Source organism: Myxocyprinus asiaticus, chromosome 7 (genome assembly GCF_019703515.2).
Source record: "Myxocyprinus asiaticus isolate MX2 ecotype Aquarium Trade chromosome 7, UBuf_Myxa_2, whole genome shotgun sequence".
NCBI lineage: Eukaryota > Metazoa > Chordata > Actinopteri > Cypriniformes > Catostomidae > Myxocyprinus > Myxocyprinus asiaticus.
The window spans coordinates 29,331,818-29,358,718 of record NC_059350.1 but is presented as its reverse complement, the minus strand read 5'-3'; the positions used below and the strand labels follow the sequence as shown (position 1 = coordinate 29,358,718).

Here is a 26,901-nt window from a genome sequence, read left to right as displayed (position 1 = left end):
GCTCTTTGATTAAACCACAAGCCCTAATTTCTCAAGAAGCAAAACTTTTCTTAATTTTATCACTGAGTAAGACTGTGTCTCCTCTTCTGTGTCACTGTGTGTCATTAACACTGCGTATAACTCATTTCTGCTTTGAATCTTATGTGCAAAAATAAAAGGACAAAAAAATATATATATTAATTCTGTCATATACCTGCATATTCCCCACTTCTCTAGCCATACAATCTAACCTCTCAATTGTTTTTAATGAACAATGTAAGAACAGCAATGAATATAGACATGATGTTGGTGCTTTTTTTGTGTGCATCCCAATGTAGCAGCTTTTTTCTGTCTATCATGACAATCCCTAATCCTTTATCTATATATTTTTTTTTTTTATAAACATGAAATGCATTTATTTGGATTTCAATAGAATACTATGTATGAGTGCTCTGGCTGATCTATTTATTTGTTGTAGTACGAAGGAAGGGCAGCCTTGTGAATGGACTCAGAGCAGACCAGATGGAAACAGAAAAGACCAGACATGAGACTGAAGAAAGTTTGATACTTGCATAAATCAGTACCACTCAGCAGACAGAGACTCCACTCACCAAACGGAAGAATGGAGATCAGTCACCTGAGGTCTTTTTTTCTCAGCAGCTCAATGGGGACACCAACTGGAGATATTTCAAGCACAGCCCAGAGGTCTACCCAATGAAACAACAAGGGGAGAATTGTTCCAGCCCAGCTAACATTCAGGGGATATTTGATCAAAATATGTATGAAATGAATGGAGAGATGAAGCATGTGCTCAGTGAACAGACATTTGACTTTCACAAACCTAAAAAGCACTGCACTGATTCAGATATGAATGGAGATGAAAACCTGGGGCTTTGGGATAAAAGAGAGGCAGGAGTGGAGCACCGATTAGAGGAATTCTCCAAGCACAACAAGCCCGGGGATTCTGAGTTAAAACTTAAAAATAGAAACTGTAATTTTCCCAATGGAGATATCTTCTCACTATCTAGGAACAAGCAGGTTACAGTGCCCAGTGGTGCTACAATGGCCCCACCTTCAGAGAAGGGTACAACTGGTGACCTGTTAGAAAAAACTTTGTCTCAGTATTACCCAGAACACATTTCTATTGCTCCTCAAACCTACTCATCTAAAGTAGATCAGGTCACCAGCAACCTGTCTGAGCAGGCAATTCCTTCACCTTCATTTACCTCAGGTTTTCCTGTTTCACAACAAACATCTGTCTCTGAGCCACTTGCCAAAGCAATCCTTGAGGTGCAAGGCAGCAATGGCTACAACCCAGAATGTACAGTGAATAGACACTCTATTAGCTTTGCAACTGAGCAAAAGAAGCCTACTGAGATGGGAACACATTCACTGAGTCAAGCGGGTTTGGAGTCCAATGTCACATCACAAACAGGCATCAATGGTAGTACACAGATTCAGAATGATAGAGAAGACCTTTCAAATGACACTGAGTGTTTAAGCATGTTCTCTAAGTACAACAGTGATTTCAACCAGGAGTCTTACAAATTTCCCCCAATGATGGCAGGTGCCTCCTTTTCAACTGATAAGGATCCTATGTTTAATGTATTAAGCAGCCCAGCCAGCCCTCAGGCACAAAGCACTCAGACAGGTCAGCAGAATCTACAGTTTAAGATACCACAGAAAATGCAAATGGTTGGAAGCATCCAGGGCGATAGAGATTCTTTACTGCAGCAACAGACTTTTGAGCCTCAAACAGTAGACAACAGGATAATGTCCCAGGCCTTTTCAGCAGCTCATCGGAATCAGTGCAGTGAGCAAGATAATACTCCACATCCAGGTAAAAAAAAGTCAATGTCAAAGAGTATAGATCACTCATCTCAGATGGACTGGATTGATTTAAACTCAGCTTCAACACCACAGCAACCTACCAACCACCCTCACATATGGGATTTTTTACTTACACAAGCCCAAATGCAGCACGATACCATCCAACAGGGTCATAGTAATCTAATAAATTCTGTACACTCAAACAGCTTCCAGTATCAAAATTTCAGTAAGCCCAGCTTTGCCTCGCATGAAATTCAGACACAAGAATGTTACAAATATTCCCCACCCAGTACACAACTTCCCCACAGTTCTAGCCCTGTATGTCAACAGAGAAATTCTGGTTTGCATGGTCACATTAACATGCAATTTAACAAAACCCAGCAATAATGCAAAAATGATAAAGAAGTGGACCAGATTCGAACCCCAGGCTTGTTCTCTGAGCCACCACCTGTTGAGCCTCATCGGCAGACCACCAGCACATACCCCAATCAGCTCCCTCAGGATGTGCAGAGAATACAAGCAGCTCCACAATCACAAGACACTTCCCAGAGCCAGGTAGATGCACCACTCTTGAAAAGGCTTAAAACTGAGGGCTTTCTTAATTCAGAATCCCAGATGTTACCTCTAGCTAACAAAACAACAGAACAAACTCAGTCTAGTCCAATTATGAGATCAAGCTCTACATTTCCAGACTCTTCTAAGTCAAATGTACAGCCTTTGTCAAATGAAATGGAAGCTAAGCTTAGTGATGCAATACAGATCCAAAAGAACCTCCAGCAGAACATACAGTACTCTCAAAACACCAGTAAGCAAGTGAACTACCAGCAACCTATCCAACACAGGGTACACAATCATTTAGAATTATCCCAGAATCTGGATTCACAGTCACAACAAGTTCCAAATGGTCTACAGATACCTCAAGCAGATTTACAGAGATGTGCAGCCTTGCGAATGCACCTTCTACAGAGGCAGGAGAGGCAAGGCCTTAACTACATCAGGCCAAGTATGCAGGACATGAAAAGTGAAAACTATGCAAGTTTAGAGGCCCCAGCTCAACTGCCAACCCTTCAAGTGCAGCAGCAAGATCGAGACAAAACCAAATTCAAGCCTCTGCTAGTAACGCAGGAGTGTCCTTCTTCAGTCTGTGAACAAAGCCAACGGAGGAGCATTCTAGCTACCTTGGAACAGCAGTTACAACAGTATCAGCTCTCACCTGTGTTTGAAAGAAAGCCTTTGGTAATCAAGTCACCCAATAAGGTGAAAGTCGAGATGGCTGGGGGAGTGACAGTGCTCTCCACAAGTGCTGAGTGGAATATTAAGGACCAGTGCAAACCACAAGACTTCACCCCACCTAAAAAAAATGGGTTACAAAGCTTTCTGGAGTCCCCCATGAAGCTGCTTGATACACCAATAAAAAACATGCTGAATACACCCGTGAAAACACAGTATGATATCCCATCATGTCACTGTGATGGTAAGAGGTTTTACACAGCTCTTATTAGTCTAGTTTATACAAATCTAAACATTTCCACAGTTGTTTACCATATTTTCCGGAATATAAGACAACTCTTGTGTCATCTGAAAGGTCCTTCAACTTACTGTCCAAAGAGACTTATACTGTATATTGTAATTGATGCCACCCTTACAAAAAATCTAAACTAGCTGCAAATTTGCCACTCATTATTTTCACATGCAAATGAGCTTTTGATTCGCCAGCAAATGTTTGCCAGAAGTTTGCAGCTCTTCGCCAGTAGTGGTGAACTTCCGGCAAACCTTTGGTAACAATGGACAATTTGCCCCAAGTTTGCCACAAAGCTCATTTGCATGTGAAAATTATCAGTGGTGAATTTGAGGCAAGTTTGCTGCAAATTTGCCATGAAATCTCAATTTCCGTAAGGGCAGGCAAATACACTGCACATTAAAGCACATATGCTTACACACAAACATATGAAAAACTACCGTCATATATTCTCTCTGTAGAGGTCCGTAGAGCACAATCTATTCAAAGCATTATTCCTATACAAAGTATTTTATGCAACCAGTTTAAATATTATTTCCACCATAGCATTATTGTGCATACAAACAGGATTACTCTAAGACCGCTGTCACACGCAACATTATTGTGCATGTCAACTGTGCTTCCCTCATTATCCACGATTTATCACTATTTGCGCAGAGATAGGATAGCTAATCACATGCTAGATTCAACCAGGCTTCCCTCAATATTGTGGTGTAGATCACAAAACGTATGCAGCCTATTCAAAATTTTACATAGATTGTTCTACATTACAGTGCTTTGATGGAAGTCAAACATCTCAAACGGCTAGACAGCCTTGAAATTATAAACAGCGCTGACAAGAAAAAGGGGGAAACAACACCGAGGCATGTGCTAACATAAATTACAAGATTTTTCAATCATTTTTCAATCATCACCCTTACTAAAATGTATCAAATTGTTTTCTGTAATAACATTAACTGGCATTATGAGAGGAATGTTACATATTCGTATGAAATCTATTAGACTTTTGTGAAACTATGAAAGTTGTATTTAAAATTTCTAAATGTGTTTAGGCTATTAATTTTTACATAACAAATATTATAATTTATTTTTCAGAAAGACTATCTACATTGACCTAACCACAGTAATGTGGAACCATCAATGGTCTTCCCTGTGGTTATGGCCTTATTATTACAAATGCCACTGTTAAACAATGGAAGAACAATGGTAAACTTTCATAGGGGCAAGCCCTGTACAATTTTGAAATAAAGGGGTATAAAGTCTGGACTTCCATGAATTATTGAAAAAGTTTCCTCCTGTTCTATGCTACACCTGTTCTGGCTGGTCATGTTTGCTTTCAGATATTCCAAGAGATGACTTAAATCGTTAGGCCTGTGTCTTGCTTAACTTATGTCCTTCTCATTCAAATAAAATGTTCAAATAAATGCATTTATTGTTAAAGTCTCCAGTTACCTTTATCACTTTTCGTGAAGTGGAGGATTTTGGCTAGAGAAAATGATGAGTGACTAATGACTTTGAAGCACCACTAGCCACAGTGGCTGGTGAGCCAAAAAGTTAATGTCAAGCCCTGATTACAACCCAGTGCAAAAATGCATATGTCTTGTCACTCTACTGTATGAACAAATAATTATTTTAACAAAAAGAACACAACAGCAAGCAATATTTGAATGTTAAGGCATGATTTTCAGTGATGTTTTAAAATGAACCTGCTGGAGGACATTAAGACATTTAAGACATAACAGACATTACAGCATAATTTTCTGTAATGCTGGTTTGAAACAATGTGTATTGTAAAAAGCACTATACAAATAAAAATGACTTTTTAAAATATTGTTTCACTCACAGACTAAATATTGAGTAAAAGCTATTTGCACTGTATGTTAAATCTGAGTTTCACATATTATAAACAAATAAACATGTTCTAAGATTTTTATGAAACATCAAAAATATGTAAAATGGTTGCACACATGATAAAAACGAGACTACAAATACAATGTGATATGATCTTGATATCCTTCAGGGAGTGACTTGACAAGCTAAGTAGCTAGAGGAAATCAGCTACTCCTGGGTCCTACTGCCGTCGGATGCAACCTTTGTCAGACTATCAGTGCAACTTATACACAGTTGCGACTGCTTTTGTTTGTTTGTTTGTTTTTTCTCAACAACACAATTTTGACCTGGTGTAACTTATTTTCCAGAAAATATGGTAAACATTAGAAGTGCACATCCATGTTTGTTGATGTGTTATTCAGAAGATGGCATTTTAATAATATTTAAAAGTAATAATTTAATATTTTAATTCAGTTAATTCTGTGTTATTATTAATGACATCAAATCATGTCAACAGTAGTTATTCCTACCATTTAACAGTTTTAATAATGAATATCTCCTCCAAAATGCACAACACCATTCTAATGTTATATTCTGTAACATACAGAGCAAATCAGTGAAAGGGATGAAGGCCCATATTATACTCACTTAGGATCAGCCCCAACTATTGCAGGTATCCGCAAAGTTATGGAGAAAAGGTATGATATTAAAAAACTCATATCATGCTCAAAGTGAATTTTCCTTCATAACCTACTCTCTCAGTACAACAGGTGAATTTTACATTATATTTCCCCTGACAGGTCTGGACTGACCGGAGGTGCTATTAGGATTGAGAAAGTTGTTTATACAGGCAAGGAAGGCAAAAGCACACAGGGCTGCCCCATCGCCAAATGGGTATAGGCAATTTTTTAATCCTTTAGGTTCTCTTTTTGAGTGCATTACATGTGTATTGCTTCTCTTTATCTTAGCAGTTCTGGTTAATCAAAGCATGCATGTTTTTCTTATCCGCAGCATCTTCTATGGAAAAAAAAAATTACATGAAAGAAATCACAAACTACTGTGAACTATGTGAACTGTTTTGTGTAGGTAATACGGAGGGCAAGTGTGGATGAGAAACTCCTGGTCTTGGTGCGAGAGCGGGTTGGTCACTCATGCGAGGCATCCTGTATAGTGGTGGTCATCTTGATTTGGGAAGGCATTCCAACCAACCTGGCTGACAGTCTCTACTCAGAACTCAGTGGTACTCTAACAAAGCATGGCGCCCTAACCAACCGCAGATGTGCTCTCAATGAGGAGTAAGGACAAGTGCTTGATATTGCTTTTCACAGAAAAAATGGACATTCACTTGCCCAAACTCATTATTATTATATTATCAGTGGCAGTGCCTTTCAAAAGTGATGAAGCACAAACTATTGTTTTTTGGTATCTGCAGTGTTGCTCCCAAAAGCTGCTCAGACTGATATAAAAAAGCCAGGCTTCCAGGCAGAGCAAAAATACATTGATTGAAAGCCCAAAGTTTAATAGGCAATCAGATGCCGATCCAATTTAAACAGCAGTCATGAAGCTCCCGTAGAATCTAGGAGAATCATAGTGTCCAGGCAGGACCCAAAATGTTGTGTTTAGAGACTCTCGTCCAAAGAACATTGTTTTTTGCGCTATTGATTTGAATGGTACAGGTATCTGCCGTAGACACCGTGCTTCATTGGGGCTCAAAAGGCCATGCACCCACAGATTTCTATTGACATATTCATGTAGAAAAAACTAAAATGTTGCTACAATAAATTACAATACACACAAAGAGTGACATGTAATTTATATAGATTATTTGTACATATATTAAACTTGTCATTGCCGCATTTCTTGTGAAATTTTAGGGGAAGCTGTATTTCCCCATATAGTCTTAAAGTAATCTCCACTGCATACTATTGTCAGTTCAGATTGAATCCAAGCAACGAGTCCATTATGGCCTATTTGGTCATTAATGACTTTGGTTAATAAAGATTCACATCATGCTAAACATGTCCCCAGGACACACACAGAAATCCTGAATATTCTAAGATATGTTTACAAAAGATTATTTATATCTTCCAACTTCGTCATCCTCAGGAGAACATGTGCATGTCAGGGTTTTGAGCCTGATGCCTGTGGAGCCTCTTTCTCATTTGGTTGTTCCTGGAGCATGTACTATAATGGCTGCAAATTTGCAAGGAGTAAAGTCCCTCGAAAGTTTAAACTTCTTGGGGATGATCCCAACGAGGTGAGATGCTCAAACACAAACATAGGACTGATTTAATTATCACAAGATAGCACTATGATTTGTTTAAAGGGCATAAGAAATTAGAGCTAACGTAAGTATTTTGATTCCCTTACAGGAGGAGAAACTGGAACAAAACCTCCAGGGTCTTGCAACTTTGATGGCCCCATTGTATAGAAAAATGGCACCCGATGCTTACTGCAATCAGGTATACATTGAAATTTACATCAGCTCTCTTTTTTGGTCACTTACTATTATCAACAATATATACAGTTATGTGATTATTTTGAAATCCTTAAACATCAGCATTAAAAAAAAATGTAAGCTTTCTTACATGTAAATAGAATACTTTGTAGCAGGAATGTTTCATTGAACATATCTAAATATGTTACTTTTATGTTTATTATTTGTCATTTATCTTAGTCAAGTGCAACAATTCACAGCATCTAAATTTAAGTGGAAATTAAACCAAAAGAGTTTGGGGGCATTTTGCTGTATTTCAATCATAGGACAAAAGTATGAACACGTAAAAAATGAAAACTATAGAACTGTTTGCAAATCGAAGATTATGATATTTTGTTCAAACTTTTAAAAATAAAATGAGAGCAAGCATTGCCAACAAAACAAGAACTGCTTAGAGACTCAACATAAATTCATAGATATTTATTCTTACAAGGAATGTTTCAGGTTTAATACAAGTTAAACTCTACTGACAGCATTTGTGGCATAATGTTGATTACCACAGAAAATTATTTTGACCAATATGGAGTTCAGTCAGGCACATATAATGAAAATAAATTGGTCCAATACACAAACCATTAAAATACATACTGTTTCAAAAGTATAGCCACAATACTTAAACAAATACAGTACTTGCAAACATGACCCTAGTGTAATAAAGTCACTTACTAACTTATTCTGTGTAAAGTTATCCAGTATTTCAAACAGGAATGTGGCCAAAGCTGAATACCTTATATTCAGCATAACAAATTCTACCGAATAATAGAAAAAAAATATTCATAAGACTGATTATCCAACAAACAAGCACTATGATGAAGCTATATTTTTAATAAACATCTAAAATGACAAAACAATGATGAGTCAGTGAAGATAATATGATTATAGTGTAAACTTTATGAATGTAAATGCGCAATCATTGATCTCAAATCAGATGCCAGCGTTGCAAGATACTCTATCATACACATTTTCCACTTTTTGAAATTTCTGTGTTATGTTTAAAACCTTTCGAGTGAGATATACGTGAACCTGCTTCTGAGATTCTCACCCGCTCCTCAAGCAGGTGAGCAGGCAGTGTGTGAGGTGAGGGAGGGGTTAAAGGAATATTCCGCGTTGAATACAAGTTAAACTCAATCGACAGCATTTGTGACAAAATACTGATTACCACAAAAACATTTTTTTTGATCCTTTAAAAAAACAAAAAAACAAAATCAAGGTACTTATAGAAGTGAATGGGGCCAATCCGTAATCGTTAAAATACTCACTGTTTCAAAAGTTTAGCCACAAGATGTAAGCAATATGCGTTACCATGATTTTAGTGTGATAAAATCACTTACTAACCTTTTCTGTCAATTCCTAGCCAATTTTTACAACTTTGTTGTCATGACAACATAATGTCAACAAACCTTAAAACCCTAAAATGACTGAAAAAATTACAATTTAAACAATTTTACAGCTCAAATAATGCATGAGTTTTAACAGAAAAATTATTGTAAGTGCTTTTCTAAATGTCACGATCAGAGAATGAGGCTCAGGACCCAAACGCAGATTGATAATAAATCCTGACACAGACTGAAACCGAACCAGACAGGAAGTCAGAATCCAGACACCGTGCTCCCGACATGAAACAAGATGGACCGTAGAGTGCACGGCAGGGAATACAACCATACACAAGACAGACATAGGACGATGATGCCACTGTCCTGCCAAACAAAAACTCAGATTGACAGAGTGACAGGACCTTGACAGTACTCCCCTCCCGGCGTCCCAAAACAGGAACATCAAACAAAACACCTCCAGGAACGCTGGCAGCGACTGCGGAACAGCCTCCGTGGAACAGCCTCCGTGGCCGGGAGCATTGGCAGCGACTGGGGAGCAGGAGCCCTTCTCCTCCTCCTCTTCTGGGTGGCCAGGAGCACTGTTGTGGGACCGAAGAAGCTGGCACTGGGACAGCCGAGGCTTCAGGCGCTGGCTCTGCCTCTGGGATGGACGAGGCTTCAGACACCGACTCTGGGACAGACGAGGCTTCAGGTGCTGGCTCTGGGACGGATGAGGCTTCAGGAACTGGCTCATTGACCGTGTAAGACCTGGGCGCTGGCTCATTGACCGTGGCATGCGTGGGCGCTGGCTCATTGACCGTAGCAGGCGTGGGTGCTGGCTCATTGACCATGGCAGGCATGGGCGCTGACTCATTGACTGTGGCCGTGGACACTGGCAGCAGCAGGGGAATGGCCTCCGTGGCTGTGGGCACTGGCAGCAGCAGGGGAATGGCCTCCGTGGCCATGGATGCTGGCAGTGACTGAGGAGTAGGTGCCCTCCTCCTCCTCTTCTGGGCGGCGAGGGGCACTGCTGCTGTAGCAGCCTCCACCTCCTGGTGGTCAGCAGCAGTGGGCTCGGCTGAGGCATCCACTTCCATGTTCGGGGTGCCCTCGTCCTCGGGTTGTGATGAAAATTGGAAGTCCTCCGAGGCACAGGCCGTGATGTTCTCCTCCCATTTAAGAGCAAGCCTGTCTGCCTCTGGAAACTCCGCATCCTCACCCATTTCTGGGACAATGGATCTAATGGGCTTGTTCAGACCTGCCCAAAAGAGGTCAATAAGGCAGGTCTGATCATATCCCAGACCCGGGGACAATGATACAAATTCAAGGGCATACCCCACACAGACTTATCATCCTGCCATAGCCTGAAAAGCTGCTTAACTAGCGATGCGCGTTGGCGGCCAGTTGAAAGAACATCTCAGCTAGGTCCATCTTGGCCAGTTTGTAATATCACGATCAGAGAATGAGGCTCAGGACCCAAATTCAGAGTGAAAATAAATCCCAAAAAAGACAGAAACCGATCAGGGAATTTATTCAAACAAAAGGGGGAAAAAACAAACATAAACTACCCCGAAGGAGAAAAACACAAAGTAAATAATCCAGGCAGGGGAAACAGGGAAAAGGACCAACCGGACTGGGCTATGGGAATCAGGGTAGAAGGAAACAGACCGACTGACAGGACTGACATGAGATAAACAGACTGGAAACATGATGAACTGGCACTGGACAGCAAACACGAGGAGACTAAAACAGGGAGAGAAATAAACAGGTTAGCAAGACAGAGCAGGTGTGACTAATAATCTAATAATGGGCAAACAAGGAGGCGGGGTATGACGTAAAACAGAGAGACATGCGGCAATACAGAATCAAAACAAACCCACGTACTCTCACAAGACAACAAAACAGCTTAATGGCATGAGCGCACATCGCAAAGACAATAAGGCAATAGACGCCCATGCCAATCGACAAACAAGACAAGAGAATGCGTAGCAATGCCAAACAAAGCGATGCCACGCATTCTCACACTAAACAAAACCTGAGTGTACATCAAGAGGCAAACGCCATGCTATGCACTCAACAGGCGACAAAAAAAAAAAAAACAGGACACCTGTGCGAGAGTTCAGCCACACACACACACACACACACACACACACACACACACCCGACACCTTAGACCAAAGTGACCGAACCTCAGCACAACATGAAGACAGCTTGCAACCCGGGCACACAACGCAACGTAAGCGTGATGCTAGGCGCACCTGTGTTCGCGAAAAACAGACAAACTATTGATGCAAGTGCATGCTGCCAAGATGACATAAGCGCAATGCACCCACATCAATAACAGACAGACATGGAGCACAAGTGTCTGGATCCTGACCCAGACCGAAACCGAACCAGACATGAAGTCAGGATCCAGACACCGTGCTCCCGACATGAAACAAGACGGACCGAAGAGCACATGGTTTCGGTTGTATTCCCTGCCATGGTCCCGTCAGACAAAAACCCAGACTGACAGAGTGACAGGACGTGACAATAAAATTATTTTATTATTATTATTAGAATTAAACTTCACATTTCTGCCAAAACTCTGCTAGATGCTAAAATATAATTTGCCCCTCAAATGGATAAACAGTTAAGTTGTCTTCTACAGTTCAGAACTTGGTTGTTAGGTTTGTTAGCAATCTGTCCTTTGAAAATCACATCTCCAATGTTTGAAGAACAGCATTCTTTCACCTCAGAAATATTCAATGAAACAGCTCAATGCGGTTTTCAATGACAGACATTACAGCAAAATTTTCTGTAAAGCTGCTTTGAAAATATGTGTATTGTGAAAAGCGCTATACAAATAAAAATGACTGACCTGACTTCCCTGATAGCACATGTACATCACTCAGACATCTATTTGATGTGTGTTTTCATCTGGAAGATGTATTTTTTAGAATGTTTGCTCATCTGCAATACGTCTATAAGACGTTTGCTCTCGGATTTCAAACGGACATTCAGCAGATGTCTTTGAGATGTTTATGATTTAGAATGAATGTAAATCTGATCTTTGTAAGATGTTTATCAGATGTTAATTAGAATGTGATGCTTTCCAGATGAAACGCTCTTAAACAGACATCTTGGAGATGTACGTGTTTTATCTGGATTGACTTGGGATAGATATTGTGGTAATGATTTGGCTGGCGATATAAAATGAAGCAATATTATTGCAATGATTTAACGCACATATTATTTGGTTTAAATTGTTTCCGAGTTGGGAGGAGACATAAACTTTCAACATGGCAGAGGAGAGTACGATAGGTTTTATTAATTTTTGTAAATGCTGCAACCTTTAATCACTTTTACACAGAGAAAATAGCATATGTTTGACCAAAATTCCCTTATCGTCAGCAAGCTGGCTAAAATCTTAAAATGTATTATGTAACTCTTACTTGAGTTCCTCAAGAAATGATGATTGAACCTGGCATCCTCAATGTTTCCTATTCTCTCTGACAACAAAGCACTTGAATGTGATGTACTCATAATTACAACTTCAGAACTGGGAAGTAGGATAATTTCGATAGCATGTGAAGGCATCATAAGACGCAGATTTTTATGCTGAAATACCATGAGTAAAAGTGACATACCTGTTTGGTGAATTTGCCCCAAAATGTCTTATATCTACTGATATTTGACAGGTGGAGCATGAACACAGAGCTCCTGATTGTCGTCTGGGCCTAATAGAAGGACGTCCATTTTCTGGAGTGACAGCCTGTCTAGACTTCTGTGCCCATGCTCACAGAGACCTGCACAACATGCAGGGAGGCAGTACTGTGGTAAGAATAAAAATTTTTCAGTGATTATTAAGACTGATACATTATTAGTTGTCAGTACCTTCTTATGACAAGCATTCACCAAAGCAATCCGCTGAATTAATGATTACAACCCTATGCAAATTAGACATTAATTGTGCTTTATACTCTGATGGTAGAGAACAAAAGGTGGCTAGAATAAAGTAGTGTCTACAATATCACAAAATAAACACACTAAGTCTTCCTCCCTTTTCTCCTATCGTAGGTCTGCACGCTAACACGAGAGGACAATCGCGAGATTGGAAAAATTCCTGATGATGAGCAACTGCATGTGCTTCCCTTATACAAGGCTTCATCCAGTGATGAGTTTGGCAGTGCTGAGGCTCAGCTGGAGAAGACCAAGGATGGTGCCATTCAGATGCTCAGAGCCTTTCGTCGACAGGTACGTATGCTGCCAGAGCCTGCTAAGTCATGCCAGCAGAAGAAGCTGGACGCCAAGAAAGCTGCCACTAACAAGCCAACCCACCCCAACACACCGAATTCCAAAATGGACAACACCCAGCAAGCAAAGGAGAAACAAAGTGCTTATGAGAATCCAGGCCAGAACACACCTGTAAAAGGTATAGAAGCAAGGCCTTAAAACTTACAGTATATATAAAACTAAGACTCAGAAAATTTTGAAAGTTGGGGAAAAGGCTAATACATAAAAAGAATAACTATAAATATTAAAGGATGTGACTGAGTAATGCAACATATTCCAATGTTTATAAAAAAAAATGTAACACCAAGAGTTTACATTTTTATACAATGTTCCCATTCTTCATATATTTCATCCAGGCCCAGGTAACATGAAAATTATTGCGGACTCTGGGCAGTCCTCAGATGTTCATGCAGTCCATCCGCCTCAGCAGCGGCACCAGCAGCCAACATGTACCAATCCTGCTCCTACTTACACTGGCCCAGCATTCTCTAGATTCTCAAATCCACCAGGATCCTTGCCAAACAGTTTTAAACCAGCAAAACTGCATCCTCAAACACCTTCCTCTGCCAGTCCTTTTCCCGCTTTACACGTTTCCAACTCTTACATCAATGTGTCTTGTTCATCCACACCATTTTCAGGGTCTTATACACCCAACACCCTTTACACAGGTTACCAGTGTAATGGGGGAGGGCCCATGGACAACTACCACCCTTACTACTCTTCCAATCTAAAGCATAATTATATGTGTCATCCCCAAATAAATTCATTGCACTCAGAGCAGCAGTACAGTGCACCTCAACATTATGGGGTCAACTATCCACCACACTATGGAGAGCCTAGCCTGGCAGTCAAGGGTTATAGCACTTGTATCATGAGACCTGGAATGCACTCTATGGGACATTACCCAGGTTATAACCCTAGTATGCCACCTGATGCCTTCTCCAGGCCTCCCTCAGCCCATTCACATTTAGACTATGAAGCTGTTGGTAAAAGCAGCCAGTTTGAAACTTACCCCAAGCCTCATATGTCCCTGAATCCTCAGATGTTTTCTCCAAATCTAAATACATTAAGTATGCAAAGTAATAAAGATTCTGAGATAAACTCACATGGAGCAAATGGTACCTCTCAGGTGTTTCATCCTTTGGGCAATGAATTCTTCAACCCGAACCAACCTCCAGAGTTGAGGCATTCCACTGATAATGCCTTTAATCCCCTCGTCAAACAGGAACCATGTTCGCAGACTTTAGAGCAAAAAGAAAAGGAAGATATGTGGTCTGACAGTGAACACAACTTCCTTGACTCTGAAATTGGAGGGGTGGCAGTGGCACCTAGTCATGGATCAATCATTATTGAGTGTGCTAAACGTGAGCTCCATGCAACTACGCCACTCAAGAAGCCTGACCGCAACCATCCCACACGTATCTCTCTGGTCTTCTATCAACACAAGAACCTCAATGAGGCAAAACATGGACTGGCTCTGTGGGAGGCCAAAATGGCAGAGAAAGCCCGGGAGAAAGAGGAGGATGCTGAGAAGCAGGGTGCTGAAAACACATCCAGCAAAAGCAGTGGAAAGAAGGTGAAACGAGAACATACAGAACTTTTGGAAACCTCAGAGCCTCCATCTAAGCGATTCCTCCTCATGCTTACTGGACGGTCAATGTCATGCACTACCAATACATACGTAAGCACAACTCCCTGTGCCTTTACCAAGGTGACTGGGCCTTACAGTAATTTCCTGTGAAAACCTACATAGGTTCAGAGCATTCACAGAAATGGTGCTACAGAATAGTGTTGCTGACCTTAGTGCCACTGGCCATATAACCCAGAATGCTTGTTCAGTTTGTGTGAGGTTACTGACAATAGACTAGTAAGATCCAGTTTCACATTTTGTAGAAAGGCATAGCAGATATAGATCAATGGAATTTTACACATCGGGCTTGTCAGCTTTTAAGAGGTCAAGCTGTACTGTTTGACCAATTGGAAGTTTTTATTTATTATTTTATTACTTTCTTATGATAACACACTGTTGTTCTTCCATGGTGCTTATAGTCCAAAAAATCTGGACAAATTACTGGAAACAAAGTACGAAGTACTGGCTACTCATGGTGCTAGAGAATGTTTTGAAAGCAGATGTCTTTTCAAATGCATTTCTTTACAAGTACACAACAAAACACCTTGTTAGTATAATATTTACACAATTATTTTATTATTTTGATAACTTATTGATGTTTAAAAATGAGAAAGTAAGACAATATGTTAGCCAAATAAACTAGCTTAATTAGTGTTTTTAGAAGCACTTTTTTTTTAATAGTGAGGATTTTATAATAGTCCGCCAATCTGAAGAACCAGACATTTTTGAATGCCACTCAATTATTGAGTTAGGCTTAATCCTCTACACTGAAGTCTCATTTTAATTTCAAAATGTGGAAAACATGTGGAAAAATTCATGATGAATTCCATTGTTTGACAGTTGAACATAATGTACAAAACCTTTTTTACAGAATTTCTCTGGTGCTCTAACAATTTCACAAATACTTTATACTTATATTTATATACTGTATATTGAGCCATATATATTGTAACCATTATGTTCTTGAAATTTCAGAATGCTGGACCGCAGATCTATAACAAGATGACTTTCTTTCTTCTGTGAAAAATTAAAGGAGATAATTCAATAATAATTTAATCCAGTTCTGTTGGCTGAATTCAAAACAGTGGTGGTAGACAGTAACTCACCATTTTATAAAACACCCAAAGGTGTCATAAAAGTAGTCCATGCATCATATTTCAACAAGTCATTTGTTCTTGTGTGCCTCGAGACCACCATTTGCTAATGAGACGTGCAAGGTTTGATGTTATGAATGTTGCCATCTTACTGGATTCAGCATTGTTTACATAGTTTATGTAATGATTTCATTTAATTTGAGAGTGAAAAACAATTTAAATTACGGTCTTTTCATCATACAAAATAATAATTTGCTTTCAGGAGACTTGGAATATGATATATTTGACTTTTATGGCACTTTTTGGTGCTTTATTAAATGAGTCATTGTCTACTGCCATTGTACTGAATTCAATCAACAAGAGAATTTTCATTTTTGGGTAACCTTTTCTTTTAAGAGTCTAGGGGAAATGACGGTCAATATTATCTCCTCAAAGCATTTATCAAGTAACACATAAGAGGGTTACCTGTACATCTGTATCACTGTTTCAAAGACAGCTGGCTCGGCTTGCTGTGGAGGTTCTTAGCTGTATAAGTTGAGATTTGTACAGTAAATGATACTGTATATTATACAGTAAATCAATTATTTTCTTTCTGGAATGTATGCTTGTAATTTGGTTTAATTAAGAAGATAACTTTTTCTTTGGGTTTGAATTGATCTTATTTGAAATGGTGCTGCTTGACCTGCTATAAATAGAGTATAATGTGAGAAGGGTGGTGAAAATGCTTATGAATTATGTAAATAATCTACTTATCATATACCTCAAATCTAGTTTGGCAATAGAATTATAATACCAAGGTGTTTCTTTTCTTTTATTTCCAAACACTTTGTAAGCAAATATGACACATACCATCAGGCCATCGTTCAATCTTGATATACAAGAAAGTATAACTTGAACTTCAAGTTTCAATGGAATTGTAAAATCAGGGATATGTTAGCTAATTTCTTTCACTTGTGTTATTGTTGTCTTCTCTAATTCAGGTATCAGCCTTTGCATCTTAAATCCTAATGAATTATGGAATTGTATATACCACACACAAATCTAACTTTGTGAGAAAAATAAAATGACCCTCATTTTTGTATGGTTTTCAAGTGGAATGCTGATAAACCTTTCATGAAGTAGTTTGAACATATGTTAACATGCACTGAGTTAATGAAAGAGAAAGTGGCATTGACATAAAACATTGCTTTTGCTTTTTGCTGAAAGATTAGACCAAGTCAGTTAAAATATTTAATTCACATTAAGGTGCTTGTGTAAAGTTAGAGGCTAAAGGAATTTACAGCCATTAAACATAAGTCAACGCCTTTTATTCTCCCCTGTCTATTCAAATAAATTAGATGTTTGATGAGTCATTATTGGTAATAAATTAAAAACAACTCATTCCACTCTGACATTTAACAAAATGAAAGCACTTCAATTTATTTTTCAGCAAAAAATATGTAAATTCGAAATAGATAGGTTATTGTAAATGCATTATGCCATGTTGAATATATCACATGCATTGCAGAAATCCTTTCTTCTTCATTCTAAGTCCAGCTTTTGTTATGTACAAATTTCCTTTGTTGGTTAAATGTACCATTACCACACACGTCTATTAGTAGTGTAATTTATTAGTATCACAGACAGCAATAAAACCTTTTTCTTGTTGGTTTTCGGTTTACCAGAGAGCGGTTTTAACCAAACAGAAAAGTTTACTATATACCAGGTTTCCTGTTAAAAAATACTTTTATGTATTGACTAGTTATGGAAGAAGTTTCCAGTTTTGTAGGTTCAATTAGATGTTAAGTTTCAGTGTACAGGACCCTTCGTAAGTTGTGTATGAAGCAAGAGAAAGGAGTGATTAGGATATAGCAGGTAAAAAGAATAGCCATACTTGAAGTTTCCTGAGTGTTTCTGAGTGTAGCCAACTTTACTTGAATGACTTTCTGACTTCAACTAATGTACTGTGGTGCACAACATACATTAAGCTATAGCAGCCATTAGACACTAAAGGCTTAAATGTTCTTTTTTTCTGCCTTGTTTGTATTGCTTCCCTTGTACCCTTAAAGTTTGTTATGCTTAAATGTTGAATTAAGTATGGCTTTGAATACTTAAGTACTGTTATGTGCTGAAGAGCTGAATGCAGTTTATTTGAAAGCAGTGTGTTATATCATTCCTAATATTGCTGAAATGTGGGTGTTTTTAATAAAATTTATATTTATTTCAAGCATTTACATTGTCCTTTTTTACTTTTACAAATAACTTGCATGGATTTTAAGCATTTTTATTAGTTTTTTTTATTTATTTTTTTTATAAAAACATATAATTATTAAAATAATTAATGCTTATAATTAATACATTTAAAAATACATTCCACTTTTAGTGCCTTCAGAAAGTATCCAGGCATATGATTTCAAAATGAATTCTTAATCAACACACAATAGTATACCACATAATAATGCAATTAAAAGTTAATTATTATAGAGGGGGGAAAAAGTCATTTTCTGTGGTGGGAATATTTCTGATGCCAACACATTTCCACATAGGTAAAGCACTATGTAGTTTTTCACCAGTTATGACACTTGGTATCCTTGTTCAAATTCCAAATTATAGATCTGGTGGTTCCAGTTTTCTTTTGTTTGTCAGTTACAGAAGCCTTGGACCCTTTTCACATTTCACAGTGGGATATAATTCACTAGTGGTAAATGAGAGACCACAGCAAAACATTATTTTTGCATTCCCATTTGCTCCAATAGCAAAATAAAAAATACCTATATGATTCAACAATGTTTGAGAAGAGGAAAACAATAGGTGGATTACAGCAGTCAGAAGACAGAAAGATCTGTCACGAAAAGAAATGTGACAAAATTAACTGTCACTAGTCTAGTTTCCATCCACTTTTCGTGCTATTTTGTTATCGGCAAAGTGAAAATGCGTAAAGATTTTTTTGGGAAATTTGCCGTCTTCTGCCTGTTTCCATTCAAATGGCCTTTTATCAATAAAAATTGTGTGCATGATGACGTCATGCCTAAAAAAAATACTTTGTTGCATAAGTTTTGGTTTAGCGCAAAAGAAATCTACCCTGAAGCCGTTTCCATACAGAAATGTGTGTTTATCGCTAATTCGCCTCCCAGATTCTAGATCCCCTTCAATTTGCTTATCGAGCAAACAGGTCTGTGGATGATGCAGTCAACATGGGATTGCATCATATCCTGCAACATCTGGACAGACCAGGGACATATGCAAGGATCATTTTTGTGGACTTCAGTTCAGCTTTCAACACCATCATCCCAGCTATACTCCAGAATAATTTACACCAACTCTCTGTTCCCATGTCTATCTGTCAGTGGATTACTAGCTTTCTGACAGACAGGCAGCAGCTTGTGAGACAGGGGAAACTCACTTCCAATGCTTACAATCAGCACTGGTGCCCCCCAGGTATGTGTGCTCTCCCCACTACTCTTCTCCCTCTACACCAATGACTGCATCGCCAAGGACCCCTCTGTCAAGCCTCCTGAAGTTTGCAGACGACACCACTGTCATCGGCCTCATCCGAGATGACGATGAGTCTGCATACAAAAGGGAGGATGAACAGCTGGCTGTCTGGTGCAGTCAAAACAATCTTGAGCTGAACATGCTCAAAACGGTGGAGATGATTGTGGACTTTAGGAGGAACACCCCAACACTGACCCCCCTCACCATTCTAAACAGCACTGTGGCAGCAGTGGAGTCATTCAGGTTCCTGGGCACTACCATCTCACAGGACCTGAAGTGGGAGACCCACATTGACTCCATTGTTAAAAAGGCCCAGCAGAGGTTGTACTTCCTTCACCAGCTTAGGAAGTTCAACCTGCCACAGGCACTGCTGATACAGTTCTACTCAGCAGTCCTTGAGTCTGTCCTCTGCACTTCAATAACTGTCTGGTTTGGTTCAGCTACGAAATCAGACATCAGAAGACTACAAAGGACAGTTCGGACTGCTGAGAGGATTATTGCTTGCCCCCTTTTTTTCCCACAGGCTGTCCATCTCATGAACAGTTAAATTGCCCCATTGAGCAATAACTATGTGCAATACACAGTTTAGTCTTTTTTTATATTTATCCAACACATCCAGCCTCTTCTGCCATTTCAGTCCTCTGAAAAAAAACAAAAAACATTTGCACTGTACGTAACAGATTTGTATTTTGCACTGTACATAACAGATAACAGATTTGTATTAGATTTGCACTACGTATGTGTAGGGCTTTACTGGTTGTTGAGATCAGTGTTACTATCAGAAATAATTAATAATTATTTCTTTAGTTATTAATTAATATTTAAATTAATTAATTGAATCTAACTCATTAAAACCTCATATGGGGCTCCAGTAAATGTAGTGCGCAACATTTAGGGGCGGGTTTGGTTATTAGCAATAATTATCAAAGACAATTATTAATTATTAAAATCAATAGAACATTGATGAGAATCAATGTTAGCTTTTCTAATCCTTTAAATCAACAATTATCAAAGATAATTGTTAATTGTTAACATCGATGAAACATTAATTAAAATTAACACTAGCTTATTGATCATTCAAATTCAACAATCATCAAAGATAATGATCAATTATCAAAAATCTATAGAATATTAATAAGGATTAACACTGACCGGGCGCCACCCTGGAATCAGGTACTAATAAACAGATAGTATAACAGTCTCAATATTAGATTGTTTTCTTAGGAAAATCAACATCCGAAGAATATCGATTTTCGGAAAAAAACAATGAATGAAGGCTTGAATCCGAGCACTGTCATCCCGTCAGCATGACACAGGAGTATGCAAAACAAACCAAAACACTTCTCTTTGTAATATAACAAAGTTTATTTATGCGGCAATATCAATTAATAATTAATACAATGCAGTCAATAAACTTACAGTGACTACAAACTAAACAGTGATATGATTAGATATGGAAATCAAAATAATCCTACAACACATGAGGGTGTGGGTGTGAGACTGAGTGTGTGTGTGTGTGTGTGTGTGTGTGTGTGTGTGTGTATGTGTGTGTGTGTGTGTGTGTGGTTAGTATGAGAGAGAGAATAAAGTGACAGCCCTAAAGCTGATTTCGCGATCGTGGGAGAGAAAGCAGCTGTTAGTTTATCGCTCAGAGACGTGGTGGACGGCTCGTAAACAGTCCCGCATTCTTTGACTCTTTAATGGATGAACTCAGTTTACCAGTCTCACCCGCGATGGCGAAATGGCACAACAGTCCAAATTTGGTTGGACCACAATACAGCAAAACAAATTTGTGATAATTAATACCCTGAGTATTAATAATGAGCGGACATGGCGGTCCATAAAATGTACAAGCAAAAAACAAAATTGAAATAACACACTATATTATTCTATCTCTGCCCAGACGTAAACCTCTTACTTGAATCGCATTAGGATGCAGAATGTGTGTTCATCCGTCCTTTAATTCATGAATGTTTGTGACCCCTCACAAACATTCTGGCACACATTTTTGGCTCGTAGATAGCTTCGTGCTAAAGCTCAGCTTTGTCCCTAAGCTATCGTACAAGCGGATACACACGGTAACTGGTAGACGCCATTGACTGGTTTCTCTCCGCCCACATTCACGGTCATATTCCCTGGCCGGAAGTCTCGCGTGACATACTCTCCACGAGAGTCACGTCCGCCATTTTGTGCGCGTCCCTCCTTACACACACACAGACACACACACTCGCTCTCTCACACACACACACCCTCATGTGTTATAGGATTATTTTGATTTCCATATCTAATCATATCACTGTTTAGTTTGTAGTTGTAAGTCGGAAGTTTATTGACTGCATTGTATTAATTATTAATTGATATTACTGCATAAATAAACTTTGATTATATTACAAAGAGAGGTGTTTTGGTTTGGTTTTTTGCATACGCCTGTGTCATGCTGACGGGATGTCAGTGCTCGAATTCAAGCCTTCATTCATTGTTTTTTTCTGAAAATTGATATTCTTTGGATGTCAATTTTCCTAAGAAAACAATCTAATATTGATACTGTTATACTATCTGGTTATTAGTCCCTGATTCCAGGGTGGTGTCTCGTCAATGTTAATCCTTATTAATATTCTGTTGATTTTTGATAATTGATCATTATCTTTGATAATTGTTGAATTTGAATGATCAATAAGTTAGTGTTAATTTTAATTAATGTTTCATCGATGTTAACCATTAAGGATTATCTTTGATAATTGTTGATTTAAAGGATTAAAAAAGCTAACATTGATTCTCATCAATGTTCTATTGATTTTAATAATTAATAATTGTCTTTGATAATGATTAATTATTGCTAATAACCAAACCTGCTCCTAAACATAGCACACTACATTTACTGGAGCCCCATATGAGGTTTTAATGAGTTAGATTCAATTAATTAATTTAAATATTAATTAATAACTAAATAAATAATTAACAATTATTTCTGATACTAACGCTGATGTAAACAACCAGTAAAGCCCTACATAATAATTGGTGCCCCGTGTGAGGAATCAGTCGGTTTGAAACGCAAGGTGGCATGACTGAAAACTGACTGAGGAGGGCAACTATAAGGAGGGGCACCTGCATCCAACCAGCGGGCGGCTGGAGGAGCTTGAAAAGTGTCTTGGAGTACGAAGTCAGAGACTGTACCACCAGGGGCAGCTCGGCTCCTAGCGGGTGTCCCTAGGTTTTCTCAGGGGCACATTTCTACATGTAGCGCTAAAGAGGAGGCCCTCTTCTATGTCAGATGTTGTGCTGTGCATTTCAGCTGCGCTTACCTGATCTGACTCTACTCTTAGCTGGGCAGCTTGAAGCTGCCTGCGCAGGGTTTCGTTTTCCTCCTGCATCCAGGCATTATCTTCCTTTTACCTGGACCTTCTCAGCTTGGGTGCACCTAACGTCTTGGTGCAGGCTGATATTTTCCCTCTGCACCGCTTGGTAGCTGCTCTGCAGCTGGGCGAGCTGGGCCTGGTGCTCTGCGGTTTGCAGTTGGGTTCTGCGGTGATGAAGAAGGAACATTTAGCCCACCAGGTCCGGGATTGTGCGCTTTGGCTTCCCGACCGGGTTGTTGACATAATCAACTAGTTCCCGCAATGCTTCATCACAACGACTAATATTGTAGCTGTTAAGGTTATCTCTCTCCTCTACAGAGAGACGGAGGACAGCAGCGACCACATCTTGCAGTGCTGGGTCGACTAACCTCTGTGGAGCTTCAGCTCCAGTCACGCGGGGCGATTGGTTACTCATTTTACTGGGGCAGTAAAAATTCTTGCAACACAGTGGCTCTGATAGCTTGTTGTTTTACAGTTTCTATAATGCTAACACGAACGCACAGGTGAGAGGCTTCGACCTGTGGCTTACGGGCTACTGTTATGTAATGTGCAAATTTCACTGCGTTCTCTCTTTGGTGGACGTCGATGAAGTGACTTGGCACCTCTCTGTAACATTTAGATGAAAGCGTTAGGAGTTAAATAACAACAACAGCAGGTTTTAAGCAGACTATAGTGAATTTACCAACCCCTAATTCACTCTTAAGAGCACTTTCACACCACACTGGCTTATGTTTGGCAAGTTGAGAAGTAAATTGTCAAACAGAACCAAACTTTGAAGTAATGATTCAAGTTATTAGTTTGGATTTTTATGCATACACACTGTGACAGAACTGGCATGTAGGATGCCTCACATGGGGCACCAATTATTATGTAGGGCTTTACTGATTGTTTAGATCAGTGTTACTATCAGAAATAATTGGTAATTATTTATTTAGTTATTAATTAAAATTTAAATTAATTAATTGAATCTAACTCATTAAAATCTCATATGGGGCTCCAGTAAATGTAGTGCGCTACGTTTAGGAGCGGGTTTGGTTATTAGCAATAATTAATAATGATCAAAGACAATTATTAATTATTAAAATCAATAGAACATTGATGAGAATCAATGTTAGCTTTTTTTAATCCTTTAAAACAACAATTATCAAAGATAATCGTTAATGGTTAACATCAATGAAACATTAATTAAAATTAACACTAGCTTATTGATCATTCAGATTCAACAATCATCAAAGATAATGATCAATTATCAAAAATCAATAGAATATTAATAAGGATTAACATTGACGGGGCACCACCCTGGAATCAGGAACTAATAACCAGATAGTATAACAGTCTCAATATTAGATTGTTTGCTTAGGAAAATCGACATCTGAAGAATATCGATTTTTGGGAAAAAACAATGAATGAAGGCTTGAATCCGAGCTCTGACATCCCTTACACACACACACACTCACTCTCTCACACACACCCTCATGTGTTATAGGTTTATTTTGATTTCCATATCTAATCATAACACTGTTTAGTTTGTAGTTGTAAGTCGGAAGTTTATTGACTGCATTGTATTAATTATTAATTGATATTACTGCATAAATAAACTTCGTTTATATTACAAAGAGAAGTGTTTTGGTTTGTTTTGCTTATGCCTGTATCATGCTGACGGGATGTCAGTGCTCGGATTCAAGCCTTCATTCATTGTTTTTTTTCCGAAAATCGATGTGCCACTCACACAATATCAGGGCAATCTGATGTTGAATTTCAAAATTAAAGCCCTCTAAAATGTAATATATATGCTGTGTTCCTTCTACATTCAAATAGATATTAAAAGGAAACTCCCTGTTTCCAAAGAACAGTTTCACTTCGGAGTGATAGTACACCACCCCAAAGTGCCACTCACACAATGTCAGGGCAGTCTGATGTTGAATTTCAAACTTAAAGCCCTCTAAAATGTCATATACAACATGTGTTTCTATAAATTCAGATAGATATTTAAAGGAAACTCCCTGTTTCCAAATAACACTTTCACTTCAGAGTGATAGTACACCATCTCAGAGTGCTACTCACACAATGTCAGGGCAGTTTGATGTTGAATTTCAAAATGAAAGCCCTCTAAAATGTCATATACAAGATGTGTTTTCTATCAATTCAGATAGATGTTTAAAGGAAACTCCCTATTTCCAAAGAACAGGTTCACTTCAGAGTGGTAGTACACCACCTCAGAGTGTCACTCACACAATGTCAGGGCAGACTGATGTTGAATTTAAAAATTAAAGCCCTCTAAAATGTCATATATAAGATGTGTTCCATCTACATTCTACGTTCAAATTATTTCCTTATAATTTTCATTACATAAATGCAGTCAACCTCACAGTATTTCTGGTGGATCCTGCAAAAAGTTCCAAAGAGGAAGCTGATTCCAACCTTGCAACAAAAAGATTCAGGTGTTCATTCATTTAATCAATTAGTATTACATCCTTTAGAACTGTGGCTATTTGGTGTACCATGTGTGCAGTTGCGCAGCACTGAAGAATTTTTTCCCACCCTCCCAATTAGGAGGGCCCCACCTATGTCCATTTTACCACATGAACGTGCTGGAGTTTTTCATGGTGCTTCTAGTGCTAGTGCAACTGATAAGCCATATGTGGCATCAGGTTGGGATCCATTTGGTGGTGCTAGGGACCATTCCATCAGGGGCTTGTCATCTTCCAAGGGCCTCCAGAGAGTGTTGTCAGTAGAGGATATATGCACAGCAGCATCTTGGTCTTCCTCATTCTCATTCGTCTGCTTTTATCTGTGAGATGCTTCTCAGCCCATGATGACCCATTCGCTCTTGGGTGCGCTTGGAGAGGACTAGAGATGGTCAGCGGCTGTTACACTGGCCCCTCCATTACTGTGTAGTGGTGTACACTTTCTGTGAATAGTTGCTATTTTTCATATGTTGTTCGGTTCTGTTCTGTTGTTGTGGTGCATATTATCACCCACACTGTTCTACTGACAGTTACAGCTTGTAACCTTTTAAAAATATACAGTGCTGTAATAGTTTTTAAGTGATGGCTGTTGCCCATTAACACTCTGTGGAGAGCGGGGCAGGCTGAGCGACGATTGTGCGGAGCGAGTTGTTCCGCCCAGCTGTTGGTGATTGCGATGTTGGCGGGTGGGGGATAAAGCCGCGACGAGAGCTGCAGTCGAGAGAGACTCCGGGAGAGAGAGAGATACAACGAAGCTGTGTGTGTGTGTGTGTTTATGTGGAGCTGAAAAGCACCTCATTACTGTGTGTCCCTGCTGCTGAAAAGCAGTGGTGTTGAATGTCTTTGTTACACTGAAAAGTGCTGACAATAAAGTGTCATGCTAGATGTTTGACCAGCTCCCACCTCCTTCAGAAAGTCCACTTCCTTACACACTCCTAATGGAGCCACTGAGCCAGTGGGATATTTGCCTACATCCAGCTTCAGCCTTTATCCCAGTAGCGACAGCCCTAAAGGAGGGATCCCAACATGAAATATAATGTGACATACAATCTGTGACTTCTGATTCAATGAGTGCAGGCAGAGCCTGTTAGGGTAGGGGCCCCACCTGCTTTTTGGGGCGTTGAATTTAAGGCTTTGCTTCGGGGAGCAGAACTATCTCGTCACAGCACTTATGTTCAAGGTGTGGACGTTGGTAGGGCCCTCATCAGGAGGGTGGTAAACAAAAGTTTTCAGTGATGAGCATGCACATATAAACCCAATAGCTACACCTACACTCAAGGAATTTAGACATATAGTTGGTCTATCATGTTTTTTTTTTGTTTGTTTTTTTTAATGTATTAACAGTTTTTATTGATTCCATACATAAATCATACAAACATAAAATACGGAATCAATTATATACATTAAATCCCTCCCCCCGAACATTCCCCCACACCCCCACCTGACACAAACACGCACTACATTGGTCACCAACAATTAAAAAATAAAAAATAATCCCTCGCGCGCCCCATCAGGCTGATTGGGACCGGGTGTGTCTCATTCCAGCCCGGCCCCGCCCTCCTCGGCTCTACACTCCTCCCGGCGTTGCCTCAGGCCGGGGAGCCCCCGGCATGACGTACATGACGTCCCTGGGGGG

At 39.2% G+C, this 26,901-nt stretch overlaps 1 protein-coding gene across 1 annotated transcript; it reads left to right on the top strand.

Moving 5' to 3' along the window:
• Window positions 1-469: 469 nt before the first annotated feature.
• On the top strand, window positions 470-18,162 carry LOC127443679 (methylcytosine dioxygenase TET2-like). Its single transcript, XM_051702443.1, is given in 9 exon segments — window positions 470-3,283; window positions 5,766-5,856; window positions 5,959-6,052; window positions 6,245-6,453; window positions 7,265-7,415; window positions 7,531-7,620; window positions 12,649-12,786; window positions 13,028-13,382; window positions 13,600-18,162. Coding segments are annotated over 9 exon segments (5,103 nt in total). The 5' UTR covers window positions 470-693; the 3' UTR covers window positions 14,985-18,162.
• The last annotated feature ends 8,739 nt before the right edge of the window (window positions 18,163-26,901 follow it).